This window comes from Lates calcarifer, linkage group LG17, assembly GCF_001640805.2.
Source record: "Lates calcarifer isolate ASB-BC8 linkage group LG17, TLL_Latcal_v3, whole genome shotgun sequence".
NCBI lineage: Eukaryota > Metazoa > Chordata > Actinopteri > Centropomidae > Lates > Lates calcarifer.
The window spans coordinates 9,257,527-9,277,558 of record NC_066849.1 but is presented as its reverse complement, the minus strand read 5'-3'; the positions used below and the strand labels follow the sequence as shown (position 1 = coordinate 9,277,558).

Sequence of the window (20,032 nt, the reverse complement as noted above, 5' to 3'; positions counted from 1 at the left end):
CTCTCTATCCATATCTCAATAGGGGGCAATGGTTTGACAGCTGAATGGGCATCTTGACTGGCTGGTGTCCACAGGGGTAAGCCCATTAAGAGGGGAAGAATGGCAGGGCGGCTGGGTCAAGCAGGATAGATGATAAGAAGAATAAAGTATGAAAGATTAAATACGAGTAGGAAAGAAACTTAGAATGAAATAAAATTAGGTGAAATAGGGTATGATTATAAGAGGGTATGGCGGCTCAGTGGATAGTGCTGATACGTCACTGCAACAGACCCAGGTTCAGTCCTCATACATTTCTTTGTTAGTTAAGACAGTTAAGGTGTTGTCTTTGTACATTTTGGTTTCTTATGCTATCTTCAAGTTTCATAAACTCACTATACAGAGACATGCAAGAGCAGTGGATTGGCCGCTACTGTATGATCTGAATGTGTATCATTGAGAATGTACATTTATTTGTTAGCTTAGTAATAGACTGGTCATGTGTCCCAGGAAAAAGTCCATAGAAATATAATTGATATTCTAACATCAGTGTTGTCACCGGTAATTTAAGTTGTAAAATGATGATTTGGGAGTGGATGGATCATATTTGCATGTTTGATTAGACATGGGGATGTAGAACAAAGGGATGTCATGCTAGTCTTGAAAAACGGTTTATGAGTTTAGTCGAGCAGTTAATACCACAGTAATGAGAATTTACATTTTTTTAAATAGGCATTGTACAGCTTTGAATCAAATTGTGGTATGTGTTTCAAGTTAAAATACTATCCATTTTCCTTTTCTGAAACAGGGGCCATACTTCAGACTAATATAATGAACGAATGAATGAATGAATATAATGATTAATAATTAATATACAACAGCAATGTGCACTTTGTGAGCCCACAAAAGCCATCTTCAACTTGTTTGTACTTTATCAACCCACAACAATATTCCTCAAGGACAATAGAGCTAAGAGTGTTGGTTCTGTGGTTTCTGGCCTTTGTATATAATATTCACAAATACTGATCAGAACATCCTGTCGTAGGAACAATAAACTTCACTCATTTCTCAAATGGGGTGGTTTTCTATCTGAAAGTAGAATGAGTTTAGCCAGTTTAGCTAGTATTTAATATGCACAGACAGGCATGTGGTGCTAAATAGCATGCTTTTCTGCTTCATCAGTGCAATGTTTAGCCTGCAGCTTCTGCCTGCTTGTCTGCCTGCCTAATGCCCGGAGTGGGGCAGCCTGCTGTGCAATGAGAGCTTCTCACTGCACAGTGATTTCTGTGGTGTCAAATATAATTCAACATCCTTTATTAATATACCGTAAGCTTTTAAACTCACTCAATTGAATACATTTACTGCATCTATATGCTGTGTGTGTGTGTGTGTGTGTGTGTGTGTGTGTGTGTGTGTGTCTGCATGTGTGTGGTGTGCATCTGTTCTCTCTTCCAGGTTGCGCCTTCGTCAAGTTCTCCACACATACTGAGGCTCAGTCTGCAATCAGTGCCCTCCACGGCAGCCAAACCATGCCAGTGAGTACAGCTCTTTCCCTCTGATAGAAAAATATACTGAGAGAAAGAGGAACATACACACATAACACACACACACACACACCATGCAACATCATTTGTAAGCACAACACGTACGACACACAGCCCACCACTCACAACAGTTATGTGCTATCCACCTGTCTTGATTAAGAGCTGTAAACTCTCAATTTTGAACTTACACCCAACTTCAAGGTTTTAATCAACTTATAGGAAGTGCAACCATCCTCATAAATATCCCAAGTAAAAAAAAAACGCAAACAGATATAACCAGAAATAGCCTTCTGTCTCTTTAATTAATATGGTGCTTTAAAAAAAAAAAATCCAAATCTAATTTCCAGATAAAACTGTTAAGAATGATAATTGAATTTTGGGTGAGTCATCAATCAGTAGTTCTGCTTGCATAATCAGTGAATATAACTCCAGTGTGAGATTACATTTGCTCGTTATGTAAGCACAGCGTGTCCTCTGAATTCTCTCTGTATTGGATTTACTATGAGCGCAGAAGCTGTACGGCTCATTTGTATGTGTCTCGTGTTTAGGCATGGTCCCTGTATACCTGATGGTGTCAAAATAAAAGCTACTTACTCTGCACTCCAGACCTGAATAGAGTTATTCTCCGAGACATCCGGCGAGTGGACAGAGAGTCACGTCCCATATTATTCAGTGGCTTGAAGTATACTCTGCTTTTATGCCCATTTTTGTTTCGGGAACCCACGCCTCAGAGAAGCAGGGACCCTGAACTCTCGCCCACCCTATCTCACAGGTGTTGTGTTTCGCTGTATGATTTCATTATTAATGGTTGCCAATGTGTGGCTCAAGAGAGGAATGCAGAGAGAAAGCACTAGAAACCAGCTGTGCCATTTTGGCGCAACGTTGAGTCAATCTAAGTGCAAATGACTGCAGGTCAGGAGGAAAGGCTCTGGATGTCCATTCTACATAGATACCCTCCTTCTCTGTTGCTCCATCCCCCTATCTCTGCTAGCTCTCTGCTCTTGCTCGTCTCTTTTTGGCAGCCTCTCGGGATATTAGGCAATAGACTTGTTTACTCCACCTTTCACCACATTGGCTGCTGAATTATTCATCTAACTATAAGCAGGGGGCCAAAAGGAGGGGAGGAAGAGTTGGAGAGAGGGTGAGAGACAGAGAGAGAGGGAGGGGGCAGAGGGAGAATGAGTGAATGGACAGGATTTATACCTCCTGCTCTGGTAAATTGATTATAGAAATCTGATCAGCATCTCATATCCTGTGGCTGCTGGAGGAGAGTACTCAGTGTGCCTGCCTCGCTGAGATTAGTGGACCACCGGTGGACCATTACGTCCCAGCAGGACAGCACTATTCAAAGCAAAGTGTCCATCAGTGAAGCAGAGATCCTGGAAAAACCTTGGACCATACATCCTCTGTCTATTTGAGTTCATGTTGACCGTAGTTAAGTAACTGCTGCAAAAAGAAGTAATTTACAGATACACCGATTGAGTGAATAAATAAATTATCTCTTGAGGTGCATTAAAAATGAATACATAAATAAGTTAAGTGAAAACAAAGGAAGGAGGGCCATTGACAGCTACAATGCAGGATACATACAGTGAACTTATAATCAATGGATGCCTTCACTGCATCTAGCAGACAACTATTAATAAGCAATTGCTGCATCCCTACCTCCCTAAGGCTGATAGAAACAATTAATTGTTCTGAACTGAAGACAAAGTGTGCCAGCATATGTATATGTATGGCCATATTTGTTACCCCATCAAGTCTGTGGCTGATGAGCAGACTCAGAGATATGACCATGGAAAAAGCCCAGCCAATAGCATTGGTAACTTAGGTGTTGAAGTGCACTGAATATTAACACTGCGACTAACTACAGCAGTTTGATAGATCTGCTGCCAATCCCCCAAAGCATGAACACTGGCTTCTTAGAGTTTATGAGTGTGCACACACACACACACAATGCATGTGTGTGCATACATAAACATCTACAAACAGAAGCACTTTGTGGGTAGCACATTTGCATGAGCACACACACACACACACACACTTCCTATATTGCTCTCTGTTCGCTGTCACATGCTCGTACAGCCATAGGCTAGGGTCAGAGGCTCCCACACTGATCTGATTTTCCAGCTTGGAAGACTTGAGCTGAATACATTTGTGTTATTCATGTAGCGGGGGATTGGGCATTTTGTATGTATTGTATGTGTGAGTTGGGAAGGAGAGAGGAAATCTGCATGGAGAGTGTGCACATAAGTGGAGTGTGTGTACACAAATGACAGTCAATACATACAAAGATGTACTTTATGTATGCATATCATGAGTGGGAGTGCTTCCATTTATTCCATTTATTATGTACGATTTGTGATGGGTACCAAATGAAAAATTGTTTGCCAACAACTAATTACGACTTAATGTGAGTATATGAACAATGATACCAGAGAGACAGTGTAAGTGCATCAGCTGGTCATATACTGTATAAGTCCTTGGCTGGATCTCCATCACATCCTAACCCATCATATTTCAAGCAAGCCTCCCATATACACCATCCCTCAGCCTCCTTCAGCTATTACACACGCACACACACACGGCCACAGTTCAGGATATGAGTGGCTCAATTAAACATTTAAACGCTAGAGCTGTAAAGCAAATTGCTGGGATTCAGCAGGGCCGTGTAGGAAGTAAGTCCCGGGACAGAATAACGCAGAGACGAGAGGGGATGTGGGTCAGGTCCGCAGAGCAGTGCTGATTTTTTCACTCCGTTTCCTCATCAGCACAGCCTGAGTTTGAGGCTGTTTCAGCTGACACAGGGACTGAGATAGAAACAATGGAGCAGGATGATGGAAGGATAAGAGCAGAACAAAGGAAAGCAAATGAGGTAAAGTTTGCATAGAAGAGAGAGCTTGGTGATTGAGAGTGAAGAGAAGAGTAAAGAGGGTAACAAAAAAAGGCATCCAAATGTCATTCCCCAGCTGCTGAATCTTCTCTATTACTTAGAGAGTGAACATGCACATGAAAGTGCCACGAGTGCCAGGATTTGACACTAAACAAGACACATTATTTTAATTTACAGATCAGTGTATCAATAATAAAAAGGCAAAAGGTAAACACAGTACTGTATAAAATCTGGTTTCAGTTGGAAAACAGTAATGATCTCATTGTGTATTCAATGAGATGCACAGTTTTAATGTCAGTATTTCACAAGGATGATAGATTGTTGTGTTTCTACTCATTAAACAATGTTATGCCTTTATATTTTTAAGTTAGTATTTATTGTTTAAGATCTGTCATTTCTCCCGCTAGTATTTCAAGCCAGGCAATTTACATCTTAATAACCTAATAGATTATAGTCATCCATTATTTTACTAGCCAAGCTCAAAGAGGGTGTTTATATGATTCCAGTGGGTAGTTGGGGTGGAGCAGTGGGTGGTAATGGCTTATTAGAATTCAATAATAAGCATAGCATAGCATCATGTAAAGTGCATGAATTATGGGTTATAACACTCTATGTCTCTGCCATGTGTTACTAGGGACACAATAAAGCAGTCACAAATGTTTAAATCTTGAATGGTAATTTTTCATACAGTATATGAGATATGTGAAAGTCAGCATAGCCTCAAAATATACATGTGAAATGGTGTCCAGAACACCACATGCCACGTGCTCATGTTGTTGAGGGGGACACTCTGGTCAAATACATTTTTAATGTTAAATCATAACTTCTCGATTGTAAAATCATTTTATTGTTTTGTTTTTTTTTAATTTCCTGTAAGCAATGTGGATAGAATATAATGCCATATTCTGTGGAGAAAGTGACAGCTTTAGTGGTCGTTCATTCTGATTAAAATAGGCGGTATTTTTGTTTTTGTAGTAGCACTTCAATGGACTGAATCATAGTATGACTAACCCTCAGAGACTGGGACACCATCAGGACCTTTGCCACTTGACACTTGAAACAAATGCAGCTATTTACAAATACAGCACACAGGATCTGCCCACCTTCTAGCTTTACTCTTAACTAATGCAAGCTGGCATACTGTATGTTAGAAGTTAAAGAAGTATGGAATATATAGCTGGGCATGTAGCTTTATCTGCTTTATACACGAGAGAGTGCAGCTTGGACACTCACCAACCCTCCTTGGCAATGAGAAGGAACTGTAAAGAGGCAGACTTTCTTTACGTGATTCTGAATCTCTGTGGTGCCTATTTTATCCTCCCTGTTTAACTCCCCTTCCTTCAGTGGCTCTCTAGGTAGCTGGGAGCCGCCCAGCAGGGGGATTCTGCTCACACTTGGCAGCTTAAAAATTTAATGAGACTTTTACTTTACACTTCATCCTCCTCTCTTCCTCCACAGCGATGGAGATTCTCCTTCACTGATATTCTGACAAGGCCTAACTTGGAAAACCTAGGAGATAAACAAATGTGGCACTGGATGCTTAGCCAACAAGCCATAAGATTCAGGTGTCCTGAGGAGAACCAGTGGGAGGGCAAGCTCACTGTATAGACCTCCTTGAAAAAAGCTTTGCAGAGAGTGGGACATACATGCAAAAGTATGAAAGAGAATGGCAGAAGGCTATTACACAACCAGACAGATCAATTCACTGTAAACCATGTTTCTTTTGTTGAAGCAGACACAATCCAGTCTGGATCTAGATGGAAAATAAGTTAACTGCAAAGTTCCAACTTAATATCCTCAGATTATAAAACCAGCCTTCCCCAAAAATTAAAGAAGCAGAGCAGGACCAGTGAGAGGGAGTTAAAATATTCAGTATGTACTAGCACATCTCCTCTGTATTCTGGTCCTGCACTGCCCTGTCCTGGACTCTCCCAAAGTTAAACCTAATAATAAAGTTAATGATGCAGATAGTAAAAAGCTGGACAGACACAACAGAGAACAACAACTGAACCTGCAACTGTGCCAAAGTTAACCTTGAAGTGACTGAGTGTACTCGTAACATATGAGTTGATGCTACAGAGACTGAGATACAGAAAGTATCTCTTTTAGGTTGTGTTGTTCTCTCTTAGTTCTATTATATTACCCTATAGCTTATTAAAAAATTAAAATCATACATTGCTATCAATGACCGAGAAAAGTGTTGTTCCACTATGGCGGGATGGCTCATACAGTAAGAAGCAAAAGAGTTAGTCACTCAGCTAGCCAGAGTACAGATGTCTGTTGTCTTGACAGTCTGACAATTAGTCTGTCAGCCCATTAGTCAACCATCTAGCCAACTAGATTGGTAGTCAGTCAATCATTCTCCTAACTAGACAATCAGCCATTTAGTCAGGCAGCTGAACTAACCAACTGGCCATTCACCTACAATCCTTCAACCCTATGATTCAACCAGTGAGCTAGCCAGGAGGAGAAGGCCAGAGGGAATATCGAGAAAAGTAGGGAGAGAGGGAAAGGAAGAGGATAAAATCCATATGCTACAGTCGAAAGGTCCAGTGCCTGTCTTTGAACATCTCTAGCTATCTGTAGATGTCTTTATTAGCAGATATCCTCAGTTCTCAGTCAGGGAAAAATGTAAAGAAAGGGACAGAAAACCTATAATGCAATATGTAAAAGTCATCATTACATTTGTCATTTATAAATGCTTGTCTACGGTTCAGCCCAACTCATGCCAGGTTTCACACAGATCCGAGCAAAACAAGAAATACCCCTTTAGCCCTTTTAAAACCCCCAATCTTCAGTCCTGGCACTTCACAAGTCACCACTGTTATTGACAATCTTGCATCAATTTCAGGGGGCCTCTTATCGTGACTGACACACAACCTTTCTACACTGTCAGATCAGAGTAATATTTCGGCCTTTTATGTGGATCGATTGGCCAGTTTGGGGTCGCAGAGGGGAGGAGAGGCGGAGCACACAAAAGGTCAACTGTAGCGCTAAATCATTTGAAGATTCTTAATGAAGGGTGTGTGGCAGACACACCTGCTGGTTTCATTATTGGGCTGCAGAAAAGAGGTAATGGTGTTGATAAAGGAATGGATAGCCACAGAGAGAAGAGGGAGGCTAAAATAGAAAGAGGACCGAATCAGGGAAATTGCCCAAAAAAGCAACATTTTCTTTGAAGAACACTCTCATCAAGGTCAGTAGGAGCCACTGCCAATCGATAGCTCCTATTTCAAATCATTGTACATTGCAGATCTTTTAATCTTAGTTGTGGGAAGGAGCGCCAAGGTTACATATATGTACTGTAGTGGAGAGAGAAGGCTGGGGGCAAATATAAAGTATTTATGTCATGCACAGCGAGGCTTCTTTGCCCTGAGTGACTTCATACATTTGTTTAACACTGGTTGAAGGAATGGAGGGTTTCCTTCTGCACATCTTCCTACCGAGCTGTTCACTCAATAAGCAGAATATTTTATTCTTCACATATCTCTGTTAGGATTATGTTTATGTTTGCCAGCCACAAAATAAGGGAGGGGGGGGGCAAACTCTGACATGCAATTAGAGGAGCTTACTAGGTATTGATGTTAACAGCAGTTGTTATCGCTAATGAACACAGCATACTAAGAAATCAGCAAAAATAATGAATAACATTCTTCATGCACTTGGATTGGGCTTTTTCAGCTTCTGTCTCTAAATATGTAGTAAATCATAACAGTCATGTATGCTAATTATTCCCTGAAGTGGCTAAAAACCTTTTGGGGATAGCAGATGTGCACTGTAAGTCTATGTTTTTTTCTGTTGACTGGTTACATTACTGTTAGTGTTAAAGGTGCTTGCAGTAAAGCAGGGTTAACTGTCCATGCTGTCTTTCCTCTGATTTTCTGTTCCCTCTGCCTCCCCTCAGGGTGCTTCCTCCAGCTTGGTGGTCAAGTTTGCCGACACAGACAAGGAGCGCACCATCAGACGTATGCAGCAGATGGTTGGGCAGTTTGGCATCTTCAACCCAGCCATCGCCCTTCCCTTCAGCACCTACAGCTCTTACGCACATGCGGTGAGTTGGAAAAGGCATTTGTAGCACAAACAGCAGAATTTTTACAGATTTGAGACAGATTAAGCTCCCTAGGCATTTATGTACATAGTTAACACATAATTAAAGTTTTAAGAGTTAAATTACGATGAGTGTAAGAAACAATCCCAAGGGTTTCTTAAAACTTCACATTGAAACTGTCAGGGTGTTGGCTTATTGCTGCTTTATTTTATATATTAGAGTTATTCTATGAAGTTATTGAAGCTGCTATAGTCAAATCTTTTATATTAACAATGAGTAGAGGAGTGTTTCAGCATCTTTCAGCTCATTGTTCTGGTTTCAAGAGACACAGCGTAACTGTGTTTGGGTTCAGTCTCATAGTTTAACACTGGGTGGCACAGTGGTGTGGTGGTTAGCAAGAAGGTTCCGGGTTCAAGCCCCGGGCGAACCGGGGCTTGAACATGGAATGTTCTCCTTGTGCCTGGGTACTCCAGCTGTCCAAAGACATGCAGGTTAGGTTAGCTGGTGACTCTAAATTGCCCATAGGTGTGAATGTGAGTGTGAATGGTTGTTTGTCTATATGTGTTGGCCCTGTGATGAACTGGCAATCGATATAGTGTGTTTCCCCGCTTTTTACCCAATACCCGCTGGGATAGGCTCCAGCTCCAGCCCCAGTACCCTTAATGGATAAGTGATATAGATAAGGAATGAGTAGTTTAACACTGGATATCTGCCCCTAAAATCTGCAGTTTATAATTTTTCTGGTTATTCCAGGACCCAGAAACTTTTTGCTGGCACATTTTTTTGGACCCCTAATTGGTAGATATTGTTGCAAGTGAAAATTAGCTCACCAAACTATCATCACTGCCATCAGCACCATTCTTTTCTCCTCTCCTGTGAAGCAGTGCTGCCATGCCATTACATTCACTACCCTCAGCACGTAGGCACACACACACACACACACATTTAGTTAGCTTTTACCCTCCAACCCCTTCATCAGCTTCCCTCTGCCCTCCTACCCCCGCCTACCGTACCACCCCTCAGGGCATGGCACCATACACACACAGCAGACCCCCGGCTCTTTGATGAGTTCAGACAGCCAATGCAGCCCCTCTCACCATGCGCCCCCTCTACCCTCCATCACACTGATTCTCTACCCTTCCCCTCTCCCTCCCCCTGTCCCTCCCTCTGGGCCCATGAGATGCTTCAGGGACCACAGTTGACTCAGAATATTCCATGGGCAACTTATCTGCACAAACTTTCCTCTTCCCTGCTGTGGCAGAGCGCACACAGACGAACAAATCCACACATGCACAACCTACTTGAAGCAGGCTAAAATGAATTTAAGAAAAGCCTTCCATCCAGTGCTGAGATAAAAACCTTGGCCTCTGTCACAACACACTGTATAAGTACACATAAACATCAGCAGAGTATTTATTTACAGAGAAGGAGGAACGCACATTTCTTTTTTCCTGTACTTATTTGGATGTAAAAGTTTTGGGGTTTTTTTTGCTGCTTCTAAATGCCAGGATTAATTATTGACGTTAGCCAGGTCTTGGGGGCTTATCCACTTCCCTCATTTTCATATCACAGCCATGGGACCCAGTGTGAAATGTGCAAATTGACCATCCCAGAGTAATTGCGAGGCCATCTCTTGTGCTCTCTCCAGTAAAACTCCCGCCTTCATTACCATTCATGAAATGCAGCCCTTTCCCAGGAAATGTGGAGAAATGCAAATGTTTAAGGGGTAGTGGAGGCAGTGGCGGTCTGCAGGGAGACCATTGTGCCCCGTTCAGGTTGGCCATGACTCTTATTTACTGTGGCAGAGACCCGTGTCGACTCATACAGACGCACACAAGAGCGTACAGACTCACACACGCCGCGCAGCAAATGCTCTTTCTTTCTCTCCTCCCTCTCTCCCTCTCTTTCTCATACTCACATATAATATGACAAAGAGCAGGATGATGCAGAAAATTGAGTTCCGAGTAAAAGTAACAAGGGCACAGGGGATACTTCAGCATTAGAGAGAATCAATTACCATTAAATCTAGAGGAGAAATTGCACGTATGTGGTTTCTCGACACAAAGATTATACAGCATGAATGATGTTAGTGAAGGTGAAATTCTCCTTGTATTAGTATTATGAATCACAGAGACTGTGGATACCATGCACCTGCATATAATGAATTCAGCCAAATAAAGCAAGCAACTCTGAGGCAAGGCAACCTTGGAGATAAACTCACTCTAACTTTTGATAAAGTAATGAGTGCACAAGAGGCAGTAATGGATTATCAGCGAGGGTCTTGTTTTCATATCTCGCTAAAGACTTATTTAATGAATCTAAATACTGGTTCGGACTGCTAGGTGCATAATAATGTGGAATAAAAGGAAATATTTGTTATCTTTAGTGTGGGTGTCCAGCTTGTGTGGCAGTTATGATTACATTACAGTCATTGGCGCTCGCTGCATGCACATGGTGTGCAGCCCTGATTCCCCCTGTAGCCACCGGGAATGTGCTGAAGTGATACGATGAATGTTTCTTTACTGCAAGATAAACTACACATATTCCCCCAAGACGAAAAACCTGCAGTGACAGAAAAAGGACTTTATCTCCAAAGACACACTACATGTTCGCCTACTCTTCATATACACTGGCCAAGAGAAGAGGAGGTGGCACAGTATAGAATACAGACATGGGGAAGGGAGATGGTATATATAGCTATAACCAGAGAGTACAGTAAATGGTGAATTCAAAGAGCTACCTCTCCACTACAGCAGTGGATAGGATTATAGAGTTGAGCTGACAGCCAGTAAATTGGATTTTAGTCAAACCAGGAGAAGGAGGGGGCTCTGAACACAAATTGGAGGGGTACAACACCGACAACATATGCCAAAAATGAGAAATGTGCCATTTTCACGATAGACACAGACACTGGTGTGCTCTGACAGGAAACATCCTATTTGCAAAAAGGTGATTTCATAAAACACAAGCCCAAGGAGAGCAAGAGAGTGAGATTCCATGTTTCATTCCAGTGTTAGCGGTGAGTGATAATAGATCTCCCATGAATCGCTGAATGCAAGTAATAAAACCAGATTTTATTACCCTTTTGGTTTTCCCCTTCAAGACACAAACATCATATTTGTACATGATTAGATTTGATTCAAGTCACTTCTCTTCCCTTGTCTTCTAAAGCCGCATCTCTTTGTGAAGACAGCCATTTTAGTTTCCCTCAGTCTCTTTAGGTGGTGGACTACATGCTGTGTCAGAGGACAAGAGGAGAAGTTTCTCCAGCACCGTGCCCCCTCTTGCCTCCCTAAAAGATGCTGTAGACTGAGCATGAGATAGATAAATGAGAGGAGAGAAAATGGTTTAACTTGGTGCTAATAGTGACAGTGTGTGGGTGGATGAGAGGGAGGATGATGACTTGTAAACTCACATTAGGAAACATCTCCCCCTGTTGGAGGGACTCACATTCCAAACAGAGCCTTTTTGCAACACAGCCCACACGAGAAATGATGGGAACAGATAACTGCATCATTTGGCTGTACAGTAAACTGCATGCACACACACTTACACGCTTACACATGGCCATGTGTGTGACCTGGTTTAGCTGTAGTATACTTATGAGGACTAGCTCTTGACTGCCCCTGCATGTGTCCATACACACAAACATGCACACAAATAACAAAGTGCATCAGAGATGAAAAGACCCATTAAAATCTTTGTGTGAATCCTTGAGCTTCAGTCTTCTGTCCTCAGTCTTTTAGTTCACCTCAATGACCCACTGTCTCCCTCTCTCTCTCATTTTTTTCTCTTTTTTTTCCAACCTTTTTCACCCTCTCTTTCTCTCCCTCTTTACCTCTCTTTGCGCCCCCCCCACCCCACCCCCGGTTGGGCTATAAGGGGTCACATGTGACAGTGCTGAGAGTCAGCAAGTCACAGAGCAGCGCTACAGAGATAATTGCCATGTGATAAAGAGGTGATTGCCTGCTGGCACCAGGGGAGAGTAATGCCATCAGGTTGCAATAAAAAAGCAGATGTCTGACACTAAATGAATGCTACTGGAGCCTGGGCAACTTTCTTTGCTCCCTTTTCATCTCACACGCTTCTCTTTTGTCCCCCTTGTTTCTGTCTGCCTTTTCTTCCCTCTCCCTTTCTTTTCAAGAGGAAGTAGAAAAGGTTGCGTCTGTGATGATGAAGACTCAGTTGTGCTCATTCTCCGCCAGAGACATTTGCTATCTGCTGGGGTAGCGCATAAATAAAGACACAGGAATGGCTTTTGAATATAATGCCTTTGAAATTTTGAAAAAGAAGAAAAAAGCATATACATTTGAAAAGTAAAATGGAATGACTTTGAATATCTCTGTCAACATAACCACTCTGCTTTCTGTTCTTATTTTATTTTTTTCACCAGAGCCAGTTTGTATTAACCACTGAATTCCAACATAATTACATGCTTGAGTTTCCAATTTGCTGCATTTTAATTTGGAACGAAGCATCAGTGAATGCCAGAGTTGTTATCCATGACAATCTGACGGATGGCATTAAGGATTGCTTTATCTAAGGCATGCATTGGGAGAGAGGCTGGTATTCTGAAGTCACAAGTATTCACTCCCACTCCATTATTACTCCATCTAGGCCTCCAGCTTGTATAAGGCCACGGGGCCCACAATGAATAGGCTGCAGGCTTATTAGAATCAAGTCCCCAGTCCTCACTGAAAGCAGTGAGCGGAGCCCGAGAAAAGACAAAAAAAAAACAGTGAGTGGTGTGACAGTGTATTTATTCTGTAATACCAGCCCATTCAGACCCTTCATCCTGAAGTCCAGCCCTGTTCCCATCCTAATAGGAGGGGCAGTCACAGCATTGCCAAAGCAAGGTAGCCCCAGATCCTCTAGACCTCTTTGTTTGTTTTTATGTCATTGCTTTTGTTTAGTTTCTTGTTCCCCTGCTGTCTTTTGCAGCTATGCCCCCTTTAAAGGCTCAATTCATCTTGTTTGGAAAGGAATGGATGATCCCCATTTGTCACATTGATAAAATTATGCAAATGACTAAAGGAGTTAATAGATAGCAGTGGCAAGGCATGTGGCTAATGGATGAGATGCCACTGTTGGGCATTCTGCAGCGGGACAGTCGCTTTCAGGTTACCTGACAGGGGCACTGAGGGAAAATAATTGGCTTTTCCATTGCAGGGTCCCCATGCAAATACAAGTGGTGTTCTATACCTCCACTGTCTCACAATATCGTCATTAGCATTAGTGCCAGTGGCAAAGGAGTTTGATTTCTGCTTATACGAGTCAGTCTCAGGCCACAGTCATCAGCAGCTCCCCTGACACCTAGCAGCTAGGCAGTATTAAACAGATGCAGAGTCAGGGGCAAGAGGTTGGTCCATCTGTGTTTGTATTCCTATACCACACAGGTCTGCATGCCTGATGGGCAGCTACACAGCTTGCAAAAGATTATTGATTCCCCAGATAAACCCATTGGTTCACAAGCTGCAAAAGCCATTGTACAATGATGGATTTTCTTCTGAATTAGGCATTCAGCATGTGGTTTGCACAGAGAGAATTTAAGCTGAGTGCGGAAACTCAAATAGTCTCTGTCACTCTTCATGCATGTTATGCGTACGTGTGTGTTTGTGTGTGCGCACAGCGCAGTGCAACGGTGCATGTGAGCATGTCTTATGCATATGAATAAACACTGTGTGGGCTGCATTTGATGGAAAATAGTTTTAAGCTCTCACTTCTCACTTCATAACTAAGTAGAAGCGCAGAGTGAAATGAAAGCCTATTGATTTTATCTCTTTGTGGGACTGGTCCAACGGATGAAAATCAACTGCCATTGAAATTTTTCTGACTCGTGACATACTGTATTACTGAGATGGTTTGGAATTTGAGTTGCTGGCTACACCTGCTTTAAAGATATTGTTTTAATGACTCAGGGTCTGGCTGCATTGGCATCTCAAAACAGCCAGAGTGGAGCTCTACGGTGTTTACCAAAGATCACAAAGTTGTTTGGTGAAATTATGTCTCAAAAACAGCTTTTTACAGGTCATGTAATAAAGTTCCAACCCTAAATGTATTCTGTTTGCAGAATGCTTTCTATTTTGGCAAAAGTAGCCTAGAGACAGGCCTAGTGGTTTTCTGAATTATAAAACAAAGCAAATTTAAAACCTTGGATGAATGTCAGGCTAGAAGCAGCAATCATTACAAATACATCAGAAAAATTAGAGATGAAGAGATGAGTCCAAGGAAAAACAGAAGCGAGTGGGAGACATCTGTGGCATTTCTATACAGAAAAACAGAAAATTGTGAAGTTTGACAATAGGAAAAAGCATTGCAACTCTTCTGCAAACTTTGCCTGTTCCCTAAGCACAGAGATAATGTGCACATGTCAGTGCCTTGATTTGTATGAGCCCAGCAGACAGCTATTAAATTGTTTCTGCAGCTGGTGACAGGCTTCCTGCAGGGAGGAAAGACAGATTCACTAAACATAGGTTGACAGGCTTCTTTTTTCTTCCCTTTCTTTTATTCCGCTCTACTTTCTCTGTACTTCCCATGCACTATCCATCCATCAACCTCAACATACATCCCTCCCTCTGTTCTACCCTTGCTACGTTTCTCTCTCCTCTCTCGCTCCCCTTCTCCCGTCTTTGTCTGACTCCTTCCCAACTTACTATATTTTTCATTACCATCTGTCCTCCCCTCACCTCTGTCGCACCTACGTTCTCCTTCCTGCTCTCTCGCACACCCCATCCAACCCTCCATTCCTCCTCCCATCTCTCCGTGTCCCTCTTCTTTAGCTCATGCAGCAGCAGGCAGCCATCATGGCAGCAAGCCACGGAGGTTACCTCACGCCCAGCGTGGCTTTCCCTGCCACACAGATCCACCAGATGGGGGCGCTCAACATCAACAGCCTCCCACCCACCCCCATGACCCCGGTGTCGGGTGAGTTTCATCAAACCCTGGGTGAGCACTCAGTTTCATTCCCTTTCCTCTTCTGAGTGTGTTTGTATTTTTGTCTGTAATGTGGAGGTGGATTGGTGATGCAAAAATCAAGGCCTCTTGTATACTTGTATTAATATCTTACTGTAAGTGTGTAGGTTTTATGTGTGTGTGTGTATTTGTATGAACTTGTGTTTTTAATAATGTCTGTATTTGTGTGTGTGTGTGTGTGTAGCATGAGAATAAAAAAAAAAACCTAGAGCTGCAGCAAGGCCAAAAGAAAGAGTGCCTGCTTACTGGTAATCCAAAATTATTCCACTGGAGAGAAAGAGAGACTAAGATGAAAAAATACATTCAATGGGATTTGCATGTTTATGTTGTTTGTGAATGCAGAAAATATTTGGGGATGGTAGGAGTCGAAAAAGGAATATCAATAAGTAAGTTTACAGATAAGGCACTAATTTCCCCGTAGTATTTTGACCTTGTGCTTTGAAGCACTTGTGCATGATCTGCATGCAGTTGGTTTTGTTTTCCATAACAAACACCTCCTATGCAGATACATTACAGAGGAAAGAGAGGGACTTTGAAATACACACCCATAACATTTGCTTATTCAGCAGTGCTTCATTTTCCTTGAGACAGAGGAAACTTCCAAGATTCTCCACTCAACAAAAGCATGAGCCGAAATAAATAATACAGTATCCAAGTCTTTGTTGTGCTCCGCTCACCTACTTTGTCTACACTGCAGTATTGAGTTTTTAAGGTGATGACTTTGGTAACTTTAAACCAATCAGTGTGAGAGAGAGAGAGAACCACCATCAGTGCAACAAGGCCTAGTTTAGATTTTCTTTATAGCCATCATAGGAAAACGAGCATCTTTACAAACTTGCTGCACTGTGTCAAATTCTCTCTCTCTGCACTGTGGTTTCTGTGGGGAAGAAAAATATTCTCCTAGGTTGGTATTCTATTCACTTCTTCATCCATAGACACAAACGGTCCAATTCACAACTGTCTATTGAATTAAAATAAACAGAGCAGATAGTAGACCAGGTGCTGAAATAAATACTGCCAGACCCTTATTACCCTTTTAATCAAGCATGTCTCTACCTAAAGCCAAAGGGATGCATACATAAAGTGAGATGTAGAACATACCATTGGACACATGCTGTATGTGTGCAGTATATAATTTTCAACATCAGGCAATATATCTAAAGAGCAACCATTTGTCAAATATTCACAGTGATGTTTTCAGTGCAAAGTATGCAGTTTTGGGCGGGCATAATCAATCAGACAGTGATTAAAAGTGGAGCTCAGTCTTGCTGAGAAGCTCTTATTTTGATGGGTAAAGCAGTGACAGCAAGGCAATTCAGATCTTTGTGTTCAGCATGCATACCTGTATTTTGCAACACAATAGCGCTGATGAAAGATAGTGCAACTGTATTGCAAGAAACTCAATCTACATGCATGTGTGTCTGTGTGAAGGAGCTTTGCCCTCCAGTCTGATTGCATTGTTTGTACTGTTTGTGTATCTCCTCTGAGCTGTAGCCTCTTGAAAGCCAAAATCAGTGCCTTACTCGAAAGGAAATATTGCTGAATTTTGTTAGCTATTTTGTAAAGCTAAACAAAATTACTAATGTATAGGGGAATTTAAAGGAATGACATATCAGTTGGCAATGCCAAAAACTTAGTTTAGGCAAGGAAAAATATATTTATGCTTGTGATTCAGAGACAGCGAGATGAAAAGTGGAGACAGTATCTGAGTCTGTGAAACAGATGTGTGTGAAGTGGCTTCCATTTATCTGCTTTCGGACATGCCTCTGCGTAAACTACAGTCGACTGATTACCTTTTATTGTTGAATGTAATATATTATTAATCCCTGAGAGAAAGCATGGCTTTCGTGAATTTTCAAGGACTGTCATGAATATGAAATGTTTTATTTCCCGTTCCTTCATTCATTAATTTGAGTGAGGCTGCCGGCAGCCGCAGGAGTGGTAGTCTAGCTTGCTGCTTTGGTATACACAGCTATTTTCTCTCTCCTTTTTCACACTTGTGGCTATGACTTATTTAGAGTTCATTGAAGGAATACATAACATTACTGGCAAGGCTGTCTGTATAAGTAGGCCAAGAGATTCTGACACTACTGAGAGACTGTAGGATGTCTGCCACGAGTTAGTGGAATAATTCATTGTAATATCAGAATCTGTTTTTAGGGTGTGGGAGCAGAGTGCTTCTCTGCTTCGACAGAAGTTTAATTTTGCATCAAATTATCTCATCAACCAAATTAGAGCTCAAAATAAATCTATCAATTCTGACATTTGTGTCAGTGTCACATGTACAAAGGAATAAAAGGTGGAAAGGTTAAAGTCACCTTTGCCAAAATGAGAGCAATTGGCCATTGATTGCTACACTCACCTTCCCGAAATACATATACTGCTTTGCATTAACATAAAGTTGTAGTTTAATAGATGAAAAAACCTTTCTGATCTTGAGGTAAATGTGTGACATTAATCTTTTATTTAAATGATCAGTATAACCTCTGCAACATGAAAAATCTTGTTTGTGACAGCAAGCCAAGGTACAAAGAGGCTCAGAGGTTAAGGGTGTTACTCTGAAAACAATGAGACATCCATTTGATCAACAGATGCAAAGCATTTAAGCTTGATGGTGCATAAGCCGTTTGCCAGATGGCTCAGCTGATTAGAGCATGTATCCTTACAATGATGCATGATGATGCTTTTTGAAAATAATGTTCACCAGGTGCCGCTCCCTGAGCGTGCTGCAGAAGAAATAAAAGTTAAACAAAACAAGGGAGAGAGAGGAAGAGTGAGAGTAACAGAAAGGGGGGAGGGTAAAGAGGGTGAGAAAGGAGAGGGGCGGGGGAACAGAGATCCGTGGATCCCGCTGGGTGTATGTGGTGACGAACACGTAGTGTCAAGGATGCTTTGTTTGGATGTTAGAAGTGTGTAATCAAAGTCACTCTAATGTTCTGTTGCATGGTGCCTACTCTACACTGAAGATGTACATGCACAAGCACATATTACACAAAATATACTGCAGATGCTCCACTTCCAGAGACAACCCACTCACAGGCATGCTGGATGTGTCTTAACATCCGTGCTGGGGGCGAGCATGGTTACATCATTGGTGCGGAACACTTCCATGGTGACAAACACCATGAAACTAATGAGCTGTTTGACATAGTGATCTCTCTCCGTATGTGCACCTGTCCTCCATGATGCATCATACATGTCATACAGATACTTTATATTTAATGAGTAATTATAAAACAATCAAATGCTAAGGACAGATAAGGTTTTATGTTAACTTACCCACAACAAATATCCAAAAACCAGCACTATATGGAAGTGACTCAGCTGATAAGAATGAATTAGAATCCCAGAGATTCACTGTTAAGAGTGATGCATCACATCCTAGCTATTTGAATCAAAACACAGTTGTGCTATCTTTCGAGAGCCAGATGAAACAGCTGGGAAATGAACACCTGTGTGTCTTAACTGATGGTGTGACCTCCAGCTTACAGCCCATCTCAGACTGTAAAAATGCATCCACTCCAGTTACTTTCTTTACTTTATTCTCCCCAAGATGAATTTTACAATAATCTTATCTTCAAGGGCAAAGATATCAACTTAGAAACATGCCCAGATGCGCATAAGACTATTGTCCCTCAGATATAAATTTCCCCCCTTTCAGTTTAATCAGGTCTATTGCATCAGAATCATAACAACTCCCAGGAGTGGAAGTGAGCAGCTCTGTGACAGCAAGAGGTATCCCTGCTCCTGGCGTGTGCAACTACTTTCAAAGAGCACAGACACAGCCCTCACTTGGACCAGATATGGTCTGTGAGAGCAAAACTGAGCTCCGCACGAGCAGCAGAGCTTCACAAGCTGCCCATCTGGTCTGCTCAGGGATCTGAAAGTCAGGCACGTCAGTATGATCGGTGCGTTGTATGTACATTAGCCTTAGGAGTGAAGCAGACAGCACTAGAAGCTTAGTGTGGAAAGTTACTGTGTTTAGTACTAAAGGTTGATGCTCAAAGTTTGGCGTTATTGTCTTTCAACATCATTTGAAAATACATCACACATACTTTATAATTATTGTTAATATCACATGGAATTACTTACCGTGCATTAAATAGATTTACATTTTCATTGTTTAGAGGAGAGGTGTGTTTATTCTGCCCCTAAAGGCTTGGAGATCATCATCTGCTATCTTTCCAACACATTGCTAGGAGAGACTTTTCCACGTCGTAACAGGAGGTTTGAAGAAGCCTCTGTCTAAATAGGCAAGTGGTGCCGTGGTTGACATATGGTGGAGGGAACATAGCTTAGAGGTCTGGTGAGTTTGCATCTTGCACAAACCTTAACAGCAGGGAAAACAAGCAGTGTCCTGGTCTGCTCCAACAGTTTTTAGGGTTTTCTTGTTGATACATTCAAGCAGGCCAAGGTGAATATTTCCCAGCTGCATGAAGCACACTCAAAGATACTGCAGATTTGTGCTTTATAGACTGTAGCTCAACTCAGACTTGCAGCTCTCCTCAAACCTCAAAGCTGATTAGAATCTTGGCAGTTTGATGTTCACTGTAACTCCCTGAATGCTGAGCTTTTAGTAGACTCCTGAAGTGCAGGTCC

General features: G+C 41.9%; 1 protein-coding gene across 5 annotated transcripts in view; it reads left to right on the top strand.

Moving 5' to 3' along the window:
* Window positions 1-20,032, top strand: part of celf5a (cugbp, Elav-like family member 5a) — a 175,523-nt gene that overhangs the window by 142,129 nt on the left and 13,362 nt on the right. For 3 of the 5 annotated variants that reach the window (XM_018667297.2, XM_051077172.1, XM_018667289.2), the window contains exons 5-7: window positions 1,432-1,511; window positions 8,318-8,464; window positions 15,241-15,406. In XM_018667297.2, coding sequence (XP_018522813.1) covers window positions 1,432-1,511; window positions 8,318-8,464; window positions 15,241-15,406 — 393 coding nt within the window. The remainder of the gene's footprint in view (window positions 1-1,431; window positions 1,512-8,317; window positions 8,465-15,240; window positions 15,407-20,032) is intronic. The other 2 variants (XM_051077173.1, XM_051077174.1) reach the window with 2 other exon arrangements.